This window comes from Podarcis tiliguerta (genome assembly GCF_965153285.1).
Source record: "Podarcis tiliguerta genome assembly, chromosome: 7".
Lineage (NCBI taxonomy): Eukaryota > Metazoa > Chordata > Lepidosauria > Squamata > Lacertidae > Podarcis > Podarcis tiliguerta.
In genome coordinates this window covers 55,747,584-55,767,975 of record NC_139540.1, presented here as the reverse complement: position 1 = coordinate 55,767,975, position 20,392 = coordinate 55,747,584, and the positions used below count along the sequence as shown (strand labels likewise).

Sequence of the window (20,392 nt, the reverse complement as noted above, 5' to 3'; positions counted from 1 at the left end):
TCTGCTCCCCCAAGCCCCACTGATCCTCTGCGACCAGTTCCAGTCAGGCTGGCAGACAGAAGTCCTGAACACCCTTCGGAAACTGGGTTTTGCCCCACAAGCGCTTCTAAGTCTGGGGTTGGGCCAGGCAAAAGCTACGGTCAGACAAAGAATCATAGACACCGAGGGACAACAGGACTGCTCAAGGTGCCCCGACTATAAAATTGGAGAAATCAAGAGATATATAGCTGCACCGGCAGCATATCTCTTCTTTCTCATACCCAAAAATGGAAGAGCTTTTACACTCTCCAGAAGTTCGGCTCTGCCCTCGCTGGTCCTGGAAGGATCCTTTAAAAAAGTCCCATATGCTCAGAGACTTTGCGCCTGTTCATTGGGGGGGGGGGGGATAAAGGAAGCCCAGAGCACTTGTTCTTTAGATGTCCCTTTTATGAAGAGGCAGGTAGTGAGACCATTGATCCCCTGCTGGTGAGGCTCACTGACCTCCCAGAAAAGCAAAAATTTGACCTTTTCCCGTTAGGCAAAGATCATAAGAAGACCCGGATGGTCGCCAGATTCTGTGTACAGATTTGTAGGCGCAGACCACCCCCCAACTCAAACTAGTTCGTTAAGAAAATCCTCAAACTTGGTTCCATGGGTGACTCCGGGTCATCTCTCTGTGGTAGCTTATCTTAAAGTTTTAAGCGTCTATATGCTTATTGCATTTATAAATTTTAAATTTATTGTTGTACATTTTTTAAATGTTTGTTTTCCTTCTGGGATTGTACCCCCAAATGTTTTATAAGCTGGTCTCCGACCATAATAAATTATCTATCTATCACAGGAGCTACTTTGAAATTCATTCTGGTATACACTTCATGAACCTTTATTCATATGTCCATGTGGAAAATCTGTTTTAGAGTTCCTATTTTAAAAAAATAAAAAAAGGGGGGGGGAGAGAACTGCAGACAGTACAATTTTTCAGCCTGAAAGAACAACTCAGCCACAACAGGGTGAATAAAAATGCTCCTTTGCTGAGGTAGGTGGTTTCATCTGTAAAAACACACAAGAGACACATTTTTGGCAGCTACGGCTCTGGCTGCAGTCTACCTAGTCGAACCCACCACTGTTTTCTAGGACAGCAACTCAAGTCACAGCCAAGGAGGATGTTAGTTGAACGACCTTATACTGTTGAGCTAGCAGAAAGTTTCTGCACAAAGAGATGGCACAGTGGAGTTCCCTTGTGATCCGAGGCAATGTGCACCCAACTGCAAAGACAGGAATGGAAGATTAAACAAACAAGCTGAAGGTTTTCCTACTACTTTCCTATTTGACGCCCAGCACAAAGCAAGCCTTGCAGTGCCTTGCCGTGGTGAAGCTGGGAGAGAGCAAGGTTCAGTTTACACAAGGACACAGACTTCCCAACTGCAGCCACTCTGTTAAAACGTTAGTCTCGACATCGATAAAGATGCTTGAGTGGCGCATTTAGTACTTGCGTCCTGGTGGGAAGTTTTATTTCTTTTGCGGTCAATCTGAACTCAAAAGTATTTACCAATACTGATGTTACTGCTAATAAAGATTGCTCAGTCTTTTGCTGGCATCACCCATGAGGCAAGGTGAGGTGACTGCCTCGGGTGGCAGAATCCACAGGGGCAGCAGATCTGGCTGGGGTGGGGAAATGCAATTTTGGTGGTTTGTCTCAGGTGCCAAAATGTCTTGGGCCAGCCCCGTTTCACACAATGCAGAAGCCTAGCCTAACTCTTATCTCTTTTAACATTCTTACATTCAGGAGTCCTGCTCCTTGAAGTATGCACTGTGTGAAGGGTGCTTTTATTTGGTCTGTTCTGAACCTTCCAGCATTTAGCTGCGTTGGGTGGCTGCAGGTTCTAGTATTATGAGACACACCCAAAAAATTCTCGCTATGCATGCATAATTTTATACACCCCTAACATGTCTTTCTTCTAAGCCCCAAACCACCACAAATATGCACAAACAGATGCTTCTCCAGAAAAAAACAACAAGCTAGCAGTTAAAGGCCTCTGTAAGCAATATCTCTCCCCCCCCCCCAGATTCCTTTAAGAGTAAAATTGCCAGCCTCAGTTAAGGAGGCAGGTCATGACTCTCGCTCCACAGAAATAAGCATCTGCATACAGGCTCATTGCTCAAGTCAATTCTTCAATGACAGCAAGATAAACTGGTCAGACAAACAGAGGAGAAATGTCTGCAGGGAATAAAGTCTCCACCTGGGTCAAAGTCTCCTCCTCCTCTGTCTTCTTAATTGGAAATGTGCATTCAAGTGCAGGAACACAGATTGAGCAAACACTGAGCCAAAAAAGAGAACAGGATGCTTGGTTCTAAGACGGAGGGCAGGGGGTTCTGAGAGATTGCACTCAGCTTGTAAACAAAAGAAAGCAGAATTCTTTAAAAGGCCATAAGCAAAATGGGGAGGGCAGTGCAGCCTTTGTTGGTGCCTTGGGTCCTATCCAGCCAGGCGCGCGCGCGCGCACACACACACACACAAAAATCCTGTGGGAGTTAAGGTAATTGAACTAGACTTCCGGTTTTGGTCTGGATGTTAGGAAAACCACAATGGAAGGAAGATACCTGTACAAGTCTGCAAGAAAAGGGTTATTGGCTGCATTGCTCTGCCTTTCATTGTTTCCTTTTCCTGGTATCATAGTAGATGCCCCAGACACAAAAGATCTCTGTTTGATCAAAACAGCATTGGTGATGAATAAACAGCACGTTCCTAAATTGCGGAAATATTTCTTCTAAAAACAAATGTTTGTAACCGTGACAGCCTTGAGATTAAATGATAAAATGAAACTATTTCTTTGGTAGTTCACAGTTTAAGGAATATCAGTCAAATATGTAGCCAACAGAAATGGAGACAACTGGTTGTATCAAATGGTGTCTCTCCTCTGATGGAAGGCACTTCTTTGATCCAGTGAAGGTTTCCATCAGTGGAATGGGAAGTCTGTTTTTGTCCATTCCCTCTTCCTCCATAGTCTCTGCCCTGCCCAAATCTACCCTCAAGCACTGGGGGATGGACGCTTTGGAACAATTTGAGAGCTGTAGAGAAGGGAACAAATTGCCAGCTCACCACACTTTTACCATTGGCCCAAATTCTTTCAGTCCTTGAATTTTATTTTCGCAACTAGCTCTCTTCTGTAGTAGTATATTTTGTTTGATGTTCCTGATAAAGTAAGTTACCTGAAGTTTGTAGAATGTAAAAAGAACTCTTCTGGACCAAGACAAAGGCCAATTGCCAATCTAATCCGCTCTCCTTTCCTCGCAGTGGCCAGTCACGACACCTCTGGGAAGCCGGGAAGCAGGACCCAATTGCAGCAGCACTCTTTCCATTTACGATTCTCAGGAACTGGTAAAGATTACCTATGAAGCGTTATCTATCTGCTCTCCTGAAGGAATAAAGTTTCTCTAGATCTTAACTGATAGCAGTAGAAAGGGCATGGAAATGGTTGAGCAGCACAACAGTAATTGTATCCACAACTGACAATGTATACCAGCAGAGAAATACAAGATTGCCTCAGTTTTAAAGAGGAAAAAAAATAGCCCAATACATCAATTAGGCACTAACAAGAAGTTGCAACAGGCAAGAAAAAGCAAGCCTGCAGAATGAACTTTGTGTGTAGAGGCCAAACAATATATTTGTTTTCGAAGGAAATTCCTACACACCTCCTTTCAGTAAAAAAGGTAAAGGACCCCTAGAGGGTTAAGTCCAGTCAAACTTGACTATGGGGTGTGGAGCTCATCTCACTTTCAGGCTGAGGGAGCTGGCGTTTGTCTGCAGACAGCTTTCCAGGTTATGTAGCCAGTATGACTAAACAGTTTATGGTGCAACGGAACACCATGACAAGTGCCAGAGCGCATGGAAATGCCGTTTATCTTCTTGCCACAGTGGTACCAATTTATCTACTCATGCTGGTATGCTTTCAAACTGCTAGGTTGGCAGAAGCTGGGGCAGAGAAACAGGAGTCCCTGTTGTGCAGACTCAAACTGCCAACCTTCTGATCAGCAAGCCCAAGAGGCTCAGTGGTTTAGACCACAGTGCCACCTGCTCCCACTAAAAACTGTGGTACATTAACTCCATCTATGGATGAGAGGGGGCGATGTTGTCAGCATAACTGGGAGAATAACTAGATTACTGGATTCCCCTCAGATCATCTCCTACTACTCGTTACATTTGCTAGCTGCGATCCAAGCCCCGGAAGCCTTCAAATCTTCCCTGCAGCAAAAAGTAAGAATGATTAGGTGGTGCACTTACCCATGGATGTAGCATACCTACTTATTCCTAGCTCTTTACATCCCCTTTGTGCTATCTTGCTATATGGGGAGGCAAACAAGTATAAGTCTGCATGTGGCCCTTTATGTGGAGCCACTATTTTCTTGACCTGGGTCTGGAGAGAGGCCTAAAATGTCTATGGCAAGTGAGTTGTGGGTCAACCCGGGAGGCGATAATGAGGCATGCAGGTTCTCCCAGGTACTTGTCTGCATTTCTCTTTTCTTTTTCAAAAGCCAAAATTCTTAACCCTGTCACAAAAACGCCCCGTAGTTGGCAGAATGTATTAAGTTTAGAAGTTTATTGGAATCAACAGAGGTCTCCAATCTGTATAAAGCATAGTTCTCAACTGCAGAACAAGCACTGCCCCTGTCACCTGTACCTCCTTAGTCCTGGTAAATATATTTCCTTAGTAAGTACTGGCTTTATGAACTTTTGAAGGGTCTATCTTTGTACTTCCGCCTCCCTTTGTCCTTATAGCTTATTTTGCTGCAGGCAAAAAGCCGGGCTTGTAACCTGTAATGAAGATTTTTGTACCCTGTGTGCAATCATCATCATCATCGTCATCACCAAACAACTGTTGAGTTTTCTCAGTGGTGTTTAACCCAGAATAAAGCAAATTGTTATAGAACCACCATAGAACCAAGAGAGACTAGAGTATTGATCAGTGCAACTGCTTCACTTCAAAAGCTACAGCACTTAATTCAAAATGTTCCCTGTCAGCACAGTTGAGCTGTATATTCAGCCCAAAAAAGACTTCATTAGAGAACTAAATTATTCTTCATACGAATAAAGCAACATTCTTATGATTTATACATAGATAAATGTATCTATGTACATAGTACTTCAGACTGATTTTTACCATGGAAACCTTGATTCGAATTTGGACGGGGAAAAGAACAAGGAAAAAATGTGAGAAAATACAAACACATTTATTGAAGCTTCATCCTTGCTGGAGATTAGAGGTAAGGAGCAAGTCCAGCCATCGCCAATCTGGTGCCATACAAATGTTTTAGATTACAACTCTCATTTGCCTCAGCTAGGGCAAGCTGAGCTATGTAATAGTGATATGCACAATGCTTTGTTATCCCCTCTTGACACTGGTGAGATGCTTTTGAAAAAGAGAAGAACTTACAAAGATAGAGTTTGTCACAGCATGGGAGCCAGCGGCTCAAAGGAATAAATTCCATTGTGCTACTGCAAACACCTTGCACAAAAGGCAAGGAAAATTTTGGATCCCAACCACATTTTTCACTGACAAACTACAGGTGACTCATCCCTTGACCTACACACACAATAAAAAAGAGACTCCAACCCATCAAAATGTGGCTTGAACAATATGACTAAACACATAAAACATCATCTGCTCAAACACAATCCTGTGATCAAACTGCTTTACAAGTATTTCCTGTCAATTCAATTAGCAAGCTCAACAGGAGGGGACAGCATGGAATGAGAGGATTTTCCATCAAAGGCATTTTGATCTTATTCCAAAATATGTTGCTAATTATTTTCATAGAAGTGTAATTTTGGAAAAGGTGCATCTTATTGCATGGAAGCAACCAAAATAGAAACATCAGCACAACAAATCATGAAATGAGAACAGAGCTTACAAAATGTATTTTTTTATTATTAAATGAAAAGAATCTGTTTTGTAGATCAAATATGAAATAGAATGTACAAAAAACTTTACATCTGTCCTCTGAAAGAAATAAAATGCTATCAGGAATTCGCTAGCAGCAATTCCTTCCAAACACAACACAAAATGCATGAATATGTTTTATGGCAGTACAATACTACACAGAATAGCCTGTGCTAGAACTGCAATTACAGAGAAGTTAAAAATCTAAATGGTCTCTCTCTAAAGTATACTAGTCCACAAAGTAACTTAAAAACATGGGAATCAACCATCATATATTCTCTTAGAAGCAAGTGGCAGGTAGGTTGAGTGCAGCGTTCACAAAGCTTGCATATAGCATTCTCAGTTCCTATACAAATATAAATTGTTCTTTATTTTTATTTTTAAAAATCTTTCTATTTGATAAGAATTCACTGTGAAGAAAACATATCCCGATCAAGATCTTTTGCTTCATCCATGCAATATATTCCTTAGGTATTCTTTCTGAAGCTTGATACCCAAAGCTGTCATGGCAATAATTTTTTAATGTTCAGATGCAAATCTTTGTACTAACGTCTCATATAATAAGGTTCTGCAGAGCTCTCACAACATGTCTTTGGCATCACACCAAGTCCCCCTTTAATACTTTTCCTTTAAAAAAGTATATATTCCTTTAGTAAAACACCCTAAAAACATCTTATTTCAGGTTTTGTAAAATAATGCATTATCACCTCCTTTGTTGCTTTGCAAAATATACACCATATTTCGGAGAGGAAAACAGGAAATGCCCACCATTGGAATTCTGAATGGTTGCAAAAAGAAACACATAATTACAAGTCCCCTCCCATATGGAGGTTACATAAAGTCATTCAGTTCGGCTTCCAGTGCTGCCGCCATCTCATCCGCTTCTGAGCTGCTGCCCTCCTCGTCGTCATTGCTAGACCCTTTGCTAGATTCACTGGCACCATCATCTTCATCCAGCTTCCGCTTATGACCCCTACAAATTTGGACACAGAAAATGGACATGATTAAAACAATATCCTTACGCAGTGCTATTTTTCTAGAAAAAGAGGTGCCGGAACTCACCATGAACACCTCCCTCGTTCTCTTAGAATGGCAATGGTGCCCACCTGAGAGGTGGCGGAAACAAGTTTCTGTGAGTTTTGGCTGAAAAAAGCCGTGTCTTTAACTGCCTAATAGTGTAGTCTCCAAATGGAAGATGGCAAGCAGCAGAATCCCTCCCCCAAATATTTCAAAGCTTTTACACTGAGAAGAAAGGTCAATCTCTAAGCACATAACATTTTCTAAGTGCTGTATAGAGATTGAGATGACAGTCCCTCACAATATAAGAGACAGGAAATAAAAGAGGAAGAAAGCAAGCAAATACAGGGACCGAATCTTGAATTTACACAATCTTAGCAGTGTCATTTACACACACAACCCAGCAGCCTTAGTCCACTGGCCAATGACAGAAGCCAAAATGTGATTTCTTTTAGGTCTGGAAGCCCAAGGAAAGTATACAAAGACTGTATTCAAAAGAAAGGCATCACTTGCAGTATGATGATGCACTTAAAAGTTCTGAAGCTGAAAATGACCACCCCCACCTCCCCATTACAGGCTATGATAAATTCTAGTTTCAGGGAGATCACTTTCTACAAATTTTGTAGCAAAGCATTTACTGTCTGACCTTGCCCTATACTGGACAATTAATATGCTCAGGTTTAGAGAGAATTGACCTTGTTATTTTCTTCTTCTTTGTGGTATATTTTGAATTTTTCTGCATTCAATTATCCCTAGATGCAGAGCCAAGTAATGTCAAACACAAAATACCTATCATAAGAGATGATATGGATGCAACAAACACAGTGTCAAAATCATAGCAATCAAGAAAACCTCACCCTGTTACACTTCCCCCTCTTCTCTGCTGCATCTCCCAACACTGGTGCTCTAATAAATATGCATGTTACTCTCCAATGTCTAAGGAGCTTGTGGTGCATTTTTTAATACTGTAGGGTAAGGTTACCAGATTTTTTTCAATGAATCTGGGGGCACTTTTCAACTTCAGTAGGAGTGATAGGATTTTGTATGGAGCCTGATTTGTAAATCCGGGGACTGTCTCTGGGAAATGGGGACATCTGGAAGTAAACGCCCTATAGAAAATTAATTTCCTTGCATAATGGACTCTTGAATAAATAGTCCTGAAACCCTAATGCTGCCTTGAGATGCATCAATATTTTCATTTTAGGTTACTGCACTAAACAGAATTAGGACCTGCAAGTTCCTGAAAGCCTTTCCGCTCCCCTAGTTAGGAATAAAATTTCATTTATTTGAATCATATTGGTATAGAAAACCAGTTTCACCAACTTTGCTACAAGAGTGTGAACTGTTCTTGCTGGAACTGTAATCACTGCTAATTAATGAGCCACAGAGATGCCAAGTTACAAGTGGCACTACATAATGTTCCGAAATGTAGTCCAAAAAGTCTTTACTGTACTTTCTTGCCAACATAAAAGACAAAATAAAACATGGAAGGTTTGTGCAAGTACTATTCATTACCATTAAAAGCTGATAGCCAAGATAAATGTGTATTTGTTCCCATGTCTGGCATTTTGCAAAGGGTAACGCTCATGACACACTTTACACAACACACAAATTTGCCACCCTTATGTCGCTTGGAGAATACCATAATGCAGCCTTCACCAAGCTGGTGCCCTCTAGCTGTTTTAGACCACAGTTCCCAACAGCCCCAGCCAGCAGGCTGGTTGGGCAAGGCTGCTATGTCTGAAGGAGGAATGCAAATATGTAAAAACGGTGCATGCATGTGTGTTATACTAAGTTGCCAGAGCTAGTCTCGTCTCCAAACATCATAGGTGTTTTTGGGGCATTGGATGAATGAGCCTAAAACCTGCACATTGCCTAAGTGTAAATTGGCCCCAATACCTCCTCCACTGTCTAGTAAAGGTAAAGGGACCCCTGATCATTAGGTCCAGTTGCGGATGACTCTGGGGTTGCGGCGCTCATCTCACTTTATTGGCCGAGGGAGCCGGCGTACAGCTTCCGGGTCATGTGGCCAGCATGACTAAGCCGCTTCTGGTGAACCAGAGCAGTGCACGGAAACGCCGTTTACCTTCCCGCCGGAGCGGTACCTATTTATCTACTTGCACTTTGACATGCTTTCGAACTGCTAGGTTGGCAGGAGCTGGGACTGAGCAATGGGAGCTCACCCCATGGCGGGGATTCGAACCGCCGACCTTCCGACTGGCAAGCCCTAGGCTCTGTGGTTTAACCCACAGCGGCACCCACGTCTAGTAGTGGATGGCAAATGGTGGGAAAAGTCCCACACTGCACTGTACTACCTCCAGTATCAGTGTGCCTCTGAATACCAGTTGCTAATCTACGGCCTTTTAAGCTGTGTGTGTGGTGGATAATGTTATTTTTTGTGGTATGTATTTTTGTGTTTTTATATTGTAAACTGCCCTGTGATCATCCGATGAAGGGAGGTATGGAAATTATAAAAACAACCATGTTACGGTGGGGTCATACAGAATCCTATAATTGCAAAAATGGAAGGAACCACATGGGTCATCTAGTCCAACCCCCGGCAATACAGGCATTTTTTTGCCCAAGGTGGGCGTGAACCCATGACTCTGAGATTCAGAGTCTCATGCTCTACCAAGTGAGCTATCCCAAAGCTGCCTGTGAGAACAGAATGCTGAACTAGATGGGTCTTTGGTCTTATCCAACAGACCTTCCCTTTGAGTCTCTGATGCGTAACATGAGAAATAGTACTGACTTTCAGAAAGGAGAGGCTAACTCCCTCTGTTTAAAAAAGCCACACCAGTTATGAGCTGAACACAAACTGGCAATTAGTTTGGCTCAATCACCCCTTGCCCTCCCTGTTTTCTATCTAAAACATGACTTGTAAAAGGTGGGAGGCACGACCAGCAGGGGGTATTTTCATTACCTACTGTGATTCTAGTAATACAATGGAAGCTTCAGAGCATGCTCAGAAGCTTTCCATCACTTCAGAGAACTATAGTTCAATTCTTTCTGGCAGAATCTATTCTACTCTTTTCCTTTCTGCCCCTCAGAAAAGAATATGAGATTTCCTTCCCTGACTGGCAGGAAGCAAGAAGAAGAGAATAAGAAGAACTGGGAAATAGCGAAGGCTTGTTTTCATTCTACTTCTCCCACTTCCTAGTGCAGTACACACAGCATATTTCTTCTTCATACTCTATGTACCCTGAGAGGTCCTATATCCTCTTCCCAACAGAATTAGTGAGAATTAGTGAGCTGGGCACATGCTTCTCCATCTTGCTGTCTCCTTCCTGTGTGTCAAGAATGCTAAAAAGCAAGTGACAGCACACAAGGAAAGGAAGCTTAATGGTGTACATCTTCTGACACAAGTACATACTAATTGCAGTTACATACTTTCCTGGGAAATCCAAGGGAAAATAATGTCTCCTGATGTAACTCAAATATTGTTTTTAATTATCCTGAGGTGCAATCATGCTAGGGTAGCTCTGGGAGGATGCTGCAAAAGCTCACATACTTGCATATTTCCAGTGTGTACACTCTTAGATCAGCACCTTACAAAAGATGCAGAAATTATTGCCACAATCAGACACCAAAATACCTAGCGTGAGAAATGCAATTAACACCTTAATTGAGGTCCTTTAATATTTTGCTCACAAAGGTTTTCACAATCAAATCTCCTTAACAATATTTTTTCTTTCCTCTGAGTCCCTACAACAAGCAAGCAACATAGTGGTGAAATGATAATAAAAATGTATTTAAAAATGATTAATGGAAATTATCCCAAGTAATAGGGGAAAATGATAGGCTAATGGCTTGTTAAAACAGCACTCCCACACCCTGTACAGCATTTTATGAAACCGGCTTTACTTGCCTTGTCTCCAGTTGCTGTTCTTTAAAAGTGACCTGTAATGCCCCCTCTGTCTCCTTCTCTATCAAAAGGAGTTGATCCTTCCTTTGCAACATGTCAGGCGAATCACAGGGAATGAGAGCTGTTCATATTTGGGTCTAGAGCTGGGATTGTGACCATAGTTTGCCCATATGCGATTTACAGAAACAATGATGAATAACAAATGCTCACATAACTGAGATTCTGCCTCTGTCTTGATATCTTCCTTGAGTAGAAAAGAGGTCTGTATATTAATTGTAGTACTAAACTTTATCCTAATAAAAATAAACATGATAATAAAATGTTTGCCCAGAACTGCAGTCTTCAATGTATTCAGACATAAACATCCCTGTTTAATTTATATTACTATATTTAATTGTCTTCCCTTAGGGGGTTTCTTGGATCTATTCACATTAAATCTCTGATGCTGCAATTTATGATGGAAGCACCTGGGGGGTAAGACCCACTGAATTCAGTGGCTTACTTCTGAATAGACATGTATACAATTGCACTGCTATTTTCTAACTTACTCTTGTGTGTGTTTTGATGTATAACCGATTTCATCTATATATGCATGGATTCACTTCAGTCAATCCCCATAGTACAATTCAGGGCATATTACACTGAAAGCAACTAGTCCAACATCAGTGTGCAGACATTTTAAGTGTTTCCTTTTGTGCCAAAGAGCCATTAAACATTATAGTGGTCAGGATTAATGCATTTCAGTTATTACAAAGAGCTGAATGGTACATTTTAGAGTTCATTAGGAAAACTATGTTAGATGCATTTCTGATATGATGAACAATTTTTGTATACTACAGATTACCAATGCTCATTTTAAAACCTAGTGGTTTTTTAAAATAATAAAAGCATTCCACAATAAACGTTACTTGGGATCACTTGGAATCAGTACAATACATAGAATACTTAACGTATTAGCTTGCCTCACACAGATTACAACAGGCTACAAAAAGAGAGCAGGAAAAAGCAAATAACATGTTGCTAAGGGTCAGTGAACAGGCTTGATTAATTTTCCTGAAAAAGCAAATCTCCATTTCAGACTAACTTATTTAAAAACCTATGCAGCCCCACAACTCATGGCAAAAATACTTCAACACAACAAATAGATGGGATCTGTTCCTAACATATTTGGGTGGCTTAAGTACGCTATGATACACACTGCAAAAAATGGGGAAACATCCTAGTACCATATGCCAATCCTATCCTCACCTTGAGATCATGTTATCATGACACACTTCCTTAGCAGGGCTGACCCAAACATCAGATTGAGACAGTCACGTGCTGAGGGGCTCAGAGCCAGGAGAGTTGTGTGTGTCACATGATCTGCTCCATATGCCCTAAGCTAGTCTGCTACCCTCTGAATCAATGCAGAAGGCTGTCTCATAATCACTGTTAAAGTAAGATTCAAGTGTCTGTCTAGTTGCTTTCTGCATACAGAACGGAAAGGAGAGGCCACAATCTTGCCTACGCCCCTGGCAGCAAGTAATGTTGGGGTAGTCCGGTTTCTTTGTAATACTTTACAACATCAGGTTTTGTTTTGGGTATTTTATTTTTGTTAGCTCCCAAAAGCTACCCTTGTCAAAATCCCAGGCTTAATTTAACACTATGTCTACTGTCACTATCTATCATTCTGCAGTTTTTGACATATAATTAACCTAAATAGCAGCTGTGTCAATTAGATAGTACATCAGAGTTAAATACAAGCTGGTAACGGTAGGGGGGGTGGGAAGTGTTCCTTGCATATACCTTTGACAACTTTCATTGTACTTTTCATATAATAGCAATGGATACTGAAAAGGTATTTCCATGCTTATTTTAGTGTCTTGTCTCTAAGAAAATCCCAGAGCTTGTATTATATTGCTTTTCACGACATGTTCCCAGAAAGAGCTTGAATAAGAATTTGAGTTTGTACTTGGCAAAACTGTTTCAGTCTCAGTTGTTCTTGGATTCATTAGGAGGCCTTGGAGAAGCTAGTTATTAGTTTCAACTTTCTGTTTCAAAGGCTTTATGATACTCAATTACCTGTTAGGACTACAATGTGAATGAAAGACACTGGGTAGTATAAAAGTATCCAGTTATCTTAACTGGTTTTTCTACATCATGCAAGAACTTTTTTTAAAAAAAGAGGTCTGTGAAAACATCCAGATTTTGGAAATAGAAAATTAACCTGAAATATGGTAATCACGTTACCTTCATGTAAAGTACCTGACATTTTGTTGTCAATGCTACACGGAGCTTGCATAATACTTCAAACAAAAGTCACAGCCAAACAGCTTGTTGTTATGTCTTGGGATAATTCTAGCAATTTTAAATTCAATGTTGAGATGGGAATCTGTGTATGCAAGATTGACAAGCCATCTCAGTCCTACTCAGCGTTCAAGTAGCAGGAATAATTTTATCTAATTTAGTCTACAGAATGGGGAAAGTGGCAATTCTATTGTAAGTTAGCATTCCGGTTGCCTGTTCCTCCTACAATTCCTGCTCAAGTCCCTGATTGCATACCACTTTGATGGGACTCCTAAAATGTATTGTGGAATTTTAAAGAGAAATACATTGCTGCTTCCATAACCAAGAAAACTATCCTGAGGAACCAGCATAGGCAGCATCAATATTAATCAATAAGGCCACCTTTCACTAAAAAAGTGTCAAAGATCCATTAAATGAACAAACCTAACACTGTTAGGATATGGTCCAACTACACTAGCTGTCTTTATGGGTATTATAAAGGAATCAATACACAGCACGCCATTTTTTTGTTTCTGATCTTAAAAACTTACAAACTCCGCTAACCTGGAAGAGTTACCTTGAGTTGAGAACTTTGCCCCAGGATGAGAATGGAAATCATGTGCCGGCGGTGCAGCGGCAGCAAGAGGCCCCATTAGCGAAAGCAAGCCTCTAGTTAAGAACAGTTTCAGGTTAAGAACGGACTTCGGAACGAATTAAGTTTGTAACTAGAGGTACCACTGTACTTCTAAGCCACTATTGCTTACTTTCAAGCTCAGAAGAAAACAATGGCTACATTCACAGGGGTTAAACAGGGGAAGCCTCCCGCAGTTTAGTCAAACTCATGTTGGTAGCTTCAAGAACTGTCCAACCATCTCGTCCTCTGTCGTCCCCTTCTCCTTGTGCCCTCCATCTTTCCCAACATCAGGGTCTTTTCCAGGGAGTCTTCTCTTCTCATGAGGTGGCCAAAGTATTGGAGCCTCAGCTTCACGATCTGCCCTTCCAGTGAGCACTCAGGGCTGATTTCCTTAAGAATAGAGAGGTTTGATCTTCTTGCAGTCCATGGGACTCTCAAGAGTCTCCTCCAGCACCATAATTCAAAAGCATCAATTCTTCGGCGATCAGCCTTCCTTATGGTCCAGCTCTCACTTCCATAGTCAGTAGATCAGTAGAAATTCCCAAGAATGACTAGGAAAAATGTTCCTACTGTGATTATCACTACCCCCTCTCCATCATTCTTTTTGCTGGCATTGCCTTTTTCTGTGAAGAAATCACTGTTTGGAGTTTTATTTGGCATTTTTTTGCCACGTCTGACCTTCACACATGCCACGACTATTGTCTCAAAGCCAAGTCATACTGAGGCTAACAACACTCAAGATCAAGCTATGATAAAAGGGTCTTTTAAAGTTCTCTTTAAACCCATGAGAGCTTTCCTTGCATAACTGAAACAACTTTGACAGCACTTGAGTCTCAGGACATTAAGAAGATAAGACATATTTACGCAGTATTAAAATAAAAAGAGAGAAAATATTTTTGAAGCAATATAGCCCTTAAAGTTCAAGTCCTATTAACTGTACTTTTTATTCAAAGCAGGAAGTAAACTCACTATTTAGCATTGATGTAGTGCTAAGATGATAGGAATTGTAGAGAAGTAATAATTCCTGCCCTGAGGTCTAATAATATTCATGAGACAGAAAGTAGCAAAAAATGGGGATACTTTGCCATAGATTTATAATTAGAAGTAGAGACAGGATTGGGAAGAGTGACATGGGAGTGGAGGAGGTAAAATAAATAAAGGACACTTCAGAAAAGACTATTGACTATGGAGGAGGAACTTGGATGAAACTACATTCTCCACAAGTGACAGAAATATTATAAGCTTAAATTTCATTGCTCTGTTTCAGACATCAGCAAGACACCTAGGAATGTTATGCTGGGATGACAGTGAGGAGGAGATCAGGGATGGGAGAGGAGACATGACATGACAGAAAACTAGACATCAGCAAGTAGCAGCAAAACACATGAGAGTGAATCAACAATTTTGAGAGCCATGACAGATGAATGAAGGGGGTAAGGACTGTGACACATATGAGAATAAGGAAAGATGATATGGTGGATCAACTGAAGCGTAGAATAATAAAAAAAATCAGCTTGTATTAGGTATAAAAATCTGCCTGAAAAATATCACATATGCCAAAAACGTTGTAGTTTTTAGTGCATTTCCAGAATGGCTGCACTATTTATATTAGGCCAAGAGCTTGAAATCAGGGGTGGGGGTGTTCTAATCCTCTTTTTGTCGTTGAGTAGGAACTACTGAATATCTGAGCTGGCCCTAGTAGTTTATCACTTTAAAGAATTAAGAATTTGGAACTCATGGGCAAAGCCCTACTAAGTATAAAAAACAGTTTTGCACCTGTATTTTTTGTTCAACAACAAAAAAGAAAAATGCTGAAGAAAGATGAAAGACTATTTTAAATCTATCACTGGCACACCATGCATACTTTAAATCGTACCATCCTCTGTCAAGTGATATCAATGCAGTAAAGAACTTAGTAGAATTCAAAGGTTAGATACTTTGTACAGATAATGAAATTCTCTAAGGATAAATCAAAGGGGTTATAAATCATCATGCTCACATTCATGACCTAGAAAGAAAAACTAGGTAAGCTTTTCTTAACTATCCTACTGCAACTAGAGTGGTTTGGGAATGTTACAGTAGAGTAACATCTGGGTATCTAACTACGTTTTGGCTTTTGTCTCTGAAAATCTTCCAGCTAAAAAATGTGTTTATACAGGAAATAACATTATTTTGACACAGATATATTTTATCTGTGTTAAGTTCCAGGAAAGAATTTGACCTCCTTTCTCATTGTAAAAGCACAAAAGAAATATTGATTAACAGACATTTCCAGAGTTCTGTTGCATATATGCACTTTTAGAATCCATTCATCACCCATTCATTACTACAATATGAAAAATGACCCAGACAATTATTTTTCAAATTTATAATATGGGTGCATTTTTCCTGTAAAAGAATAGTTCCCCACTTATGAATTCATGAATCATGGCTTGTGCCCTATACACCACCCTATGGTTTTTCCTGCATCCAAGATCTATTAAATTACTTGAAAGGAAAAGGAACGCTTGCTATTATTGGGGTTGGTAGTGTTTTATGCCATTGTTTTATGAAGCTCTTAAATCCTGACATCTCTTCCTGTGATCTTTACTTGTCCAGCTCTACCACTTTCAGTTGTCCCTCAACAACTCTTGCTCGAATACTATGACCTTTCTTTCTCCTTCCCCTTCCTCCTCGAACTGCTTTTAAATAAAACTTTCTTTACCTGCTTACTCTCCTTTCTCTGTTGCCTCCCTTGGAACTAAGCTCCTATGAGTAAGGACCAACTGAGCAATCCATGCTGTTACATGCCTAGTTTGATCCTATATGACATCACGGGGAGGGTGGGGAGAAGCTGTGCAGGGGGAATCAGGAGGAAAGGTGGGATTAAAAAACTAATAAATTTTAAAAACTGCCCAACCTAAATAGCTTCCTGTTCATATTCCTGGGTGAAAAGTGCTCAGCTGCCTACAACTTACAGAATTAGCCTTCCATATCAATAGTTCATTCCTGCAGTCTCTTTAGATAACTTGGCCAAGTTATAAATGGCAAGAAATGACACTATTTGAAAATCCTATTAAACATCTTGAGAAACAAAACATCAAACCAATGTAGTCTTGACTGGATTGTATAACTGCAAAATTGGGAGTCTGCTGCAGTGTAGTATATGTAGGACAATGACCTAAGAGTATTTTTCTTATTGAAGAGGATGCTATGAAACGTTTTGTCCAAAACGAGGTTTTGCAGCCTGTTGTAAATCATAACAGTATTATTCATGAGCTTGCATTCCATCAAGTTGTAGATCTATGGAAACTGTCAAGTGATAGAAGAAAGAAAAATGTATAGACAACAGACGGTGAAGTTAATAAATTGTTCTGGTGGAATACATTTGTCTTCCTTAGAAATAGCCGTTAGAGGCTATATATAGGTAACTTTTTGGTATAAGGACACTGGTCGAGAAAAGTGCAAGAGAATCTCATCCGTCTTCTCTTTTTCAGCAATTTCTTTGAGGTTTCTGACAGCAGGTGAGTCTTTTTTAAAAAATATGGTACTTATGACTCTTGCTGCTATTTATTTGACCACTGTTGAAACTGCAAGCACTCATATAACATTGTGTGTGGAGGAGAATCCACGTGTAATTCTCATGAGATAAACACCTGTTCCATCCAATGGTACACTCTAATTCTGCAGAGAAATTATGGAAACGTCTCAACTAAAGAGGAATGGGGAGGAACTACCCACACGGAGAAGCATCATAGATATTTTCCATTCCCAAGCTCTTTGAGAAACTCCCAAGAGCTCATGGGGAATGTGCATGTTCCAACATATCTTGCAAGATCCATAATGTATTCCCTGTTTTTTGTTTTCAAAAAACTAGTGCTTAATGAACTCTGACCTGGTTCAGATTAATAAATAATTAGAATATAAGAAAGTAATAATAAGTTCTATTATTGAGCAAATGCAGCTAAATGTAATAAATGTTGTATCTCATTATGGAGAAGACTGGCGTGTTTCCAACTTTGTATACTCCACAGGTGGTGAAAAGGAAAACAGTCAGGAGTTATAGTCAAAAAGCACATGCATTTCATGTGCATGAACAATGAAGTACTATGTTCTAAGAAAGTCTGGCTCAGCAGAAGATATGCTGGCATAATGTGCTCATTCCAGCCTCAGTTGACCGAAGCAAAGCTGGTGTAAGTACCTAAAAAGTGGTGTTCTGCAGATGGAACCAGGGGGGAGGGGAACCTAGGCTGGATCCTAGGCCCATTCAGTTCCATCATGTGACCTGGCAAGCTGGCACTGAACACTAGTTTAAAGGCTTGTTTTCCCTCTGCCAGACTTGAGCAGCTGCTGCCGCCTTGCTACTGAACCGGGTTTGGATCTGGTGTAACTTTATGCCAGCTGAACATATCCTGGCGTGCTTTACATCAGCTCTGTGTGCAAAGGATTACTCACTATGGAAATAGCTCTAACATTTCACAGAGGTTTGCCAAATCTCTTAAGATATGCAGAACTGGTTTTAGATGGAACAGCTAGCAAAGACTACCCTTAAAAAATGTAAAGGATCCTACTTGTGAATTATGATTTTAAACTCCCCAGATGTTTTAGAAGCTGCATCTGTCATCTTCACTTACGGGTTTATTAGATTTCTGTAGGTAAAAAAGCATAAGGGAGGCTCTGAAGGTCTGTGCACAGAGCTGTTAATAAGAGTGCATGCTTTACAGTGCATGATAATTGGTAGTTTGGGGTCAAGCTAGCAGTCATGAGAGAATTGTTGCCACTGTTAAGGGTACACATCTTATTTCAAAATAGGTTTGAGTAATTTTATGTATTTATTATAGAAGCTGTATTGTGTGCCATATTATTGCCCTGACAGGCAGTACTATAATTTAGAGACTTGAAAAAGCACAGCATTTGCATATCATCTGACCAAGCAAAGCACTCATTTCTACAATAGATGTTAATAATATTTAACATGGTAGGAAACCTGGATAATATTCAAAGATGTAGATTTATTTGGTAAAAGCGCCATTGTTTCATGTTCTGAATTTTTAAACTACAATGTCTTCTAAAATTAAAAAAGCAAACCTGTGCTCAGTTTTGTAGGGAACTCCTGCAGACTTTAGCCAAAAGCAAAATGGATAAGGCTTCAATCTTGCAGTCATACGAAGTCCATTTGACTTCCGAAAACATTTGAAAACCAAGGCACGGTTTCTGATTGGCTGCAAGAGCTTCCTGCATTCAATCACAAGCCACATCAGACATTCAGGTTCCAAAGAACGTTCACAAACGTTGGGAGCCAAAACGTCCGAGTCACAAAGCATTCGCGAACCAAGGTACGACTGTATATGCATAGAATTAAGCCCCACAAAACAAATTGGGACTTGACTCTGAGGAATTATAAACCAGGACTGCACTGTTTTGAGTGTGAAATTTCCTAGTCCAAACTTCACCTCGGTCATAACTTATACAGTGGCCATAGGTAAGGCACCATTTTCTCAGCCTTGGCTGTAACCACTGCAATACAGGGATAATACTGCCCTAACCTTACAGGGTTGCTATAAGGATTACTGAGACAGTGACTTCATTCAGATGCAACAGTAAACTATGATTTAGCATTATATGAACGAGCCTCAGGGTCATGCATTTCTCCTCTTCTCTGCTGCTGCCACAAGATTGCAGGCACTCCCTTCAGCATTAAAGCGCTCTCAGTTTATCAACAGGCAATTTTAAATGTTATCATAAACTAAGGTTTACTGTGACAAGCCTTGGGTTCATGCACTTTCTTTCTTTCTCTTCTAGCATAGCTGTAATAAGAGATCAGAGGCTTTTGTATCTGCTTTTATATGTATAGAAACTGCACTTTAACATTTCATCTACACCCAAGGAACTGTAGTTAATGTAAGCCACGGTTATTTCATCCAAGTTCCAGGATCTTCAGACTTTCTTATGCATACTGGCAGAAAAGCTTTGGAAGTCTGTTACATAATTTTTATATGCACTTTAAAGAAGTAGTAGGTGAAAGAAATATAATGCAGAGAACACCAACACTATTCATTTTAATAAGGTAAAGAGCACATACCTGGGTACAGTGCCTGTCAAGCTTCTTTCACTTGAAGATGTCGAAGCAGGTCTCTCTTCTATTTTTACATTTACAGTTTCTTTTGCTTTACTCTGTGGTGCTGCCTTTCCATCTCCTGTCTTCTTTTTTTCACTGTCGCTGTCGTCACTGCCTTCTCCCAATATGTCATCAACCTGCCAAGTGATAAAGCATTAATAATGACACAACAGTTTAGCAGAACAATTGCACAATGACTGCATATCCGTATCAATGACTTTCTGATGCATCTTTTAAAATTCCAAGCTTGTCTGGGCAGCATAAGGCAATACATAAATTAATGCAACAGTCAAATGAGAATAGAATACTGAGCAATTGAATCTGTGAAAAAAGAGTATCTGCAACTTAATTTAATGTTTTAAATTGGATAAAACTGAATTAAATTAAATCACAACTTTGCCCCAATACTGGGTATGGAATATGGAATATGGAAAGTAAGCTACAGGAGAAGTTTCAATATGCACATGTTCTTGTTGATGTGTGGGGCATCCATAAATAATGACTGACTACTTCCAAATCATAGTTGTTTAAAATTAATAGAAAACTCTTGTAAAAGAAGAGTATATGACGGGATAGAGCGAGAGAGAATTCTACCC

At 40.2% G+C, this 20,392-nt stretch overlaps 1 protein-coding gene across 1 annotated transcript in view; it reads right to left on the bottom strand.

Annotated features, from left to right (window-relative positions):
- Positions 1-5,885: 5,885 nt before the first annotated feature.
- Positions 5,886-20,392, bottom strand: part of CTDP1 (CTD phosphatase subunit 1) — a 46,168-nt gene continuing 31,661 nt past the window's right edge. The window contains exons 12-13 of the mRNA XM_083449165.1: positions 19,761-19,933; positions 5,886-6,891 (exon numbers count right to left, since the gene is read on the bottom strand). Of these exons, the coding sequence (XP_083305291.1) occupies positions 6,750-6,891; positions 19,761-19,933 (315 nt within the window). The 3' untranslated portion in view covers positions 5,886-6,749. The remainder of the gene's footprint in view (positions 6,892-19,760; positions 19,934-20,392) is intronic.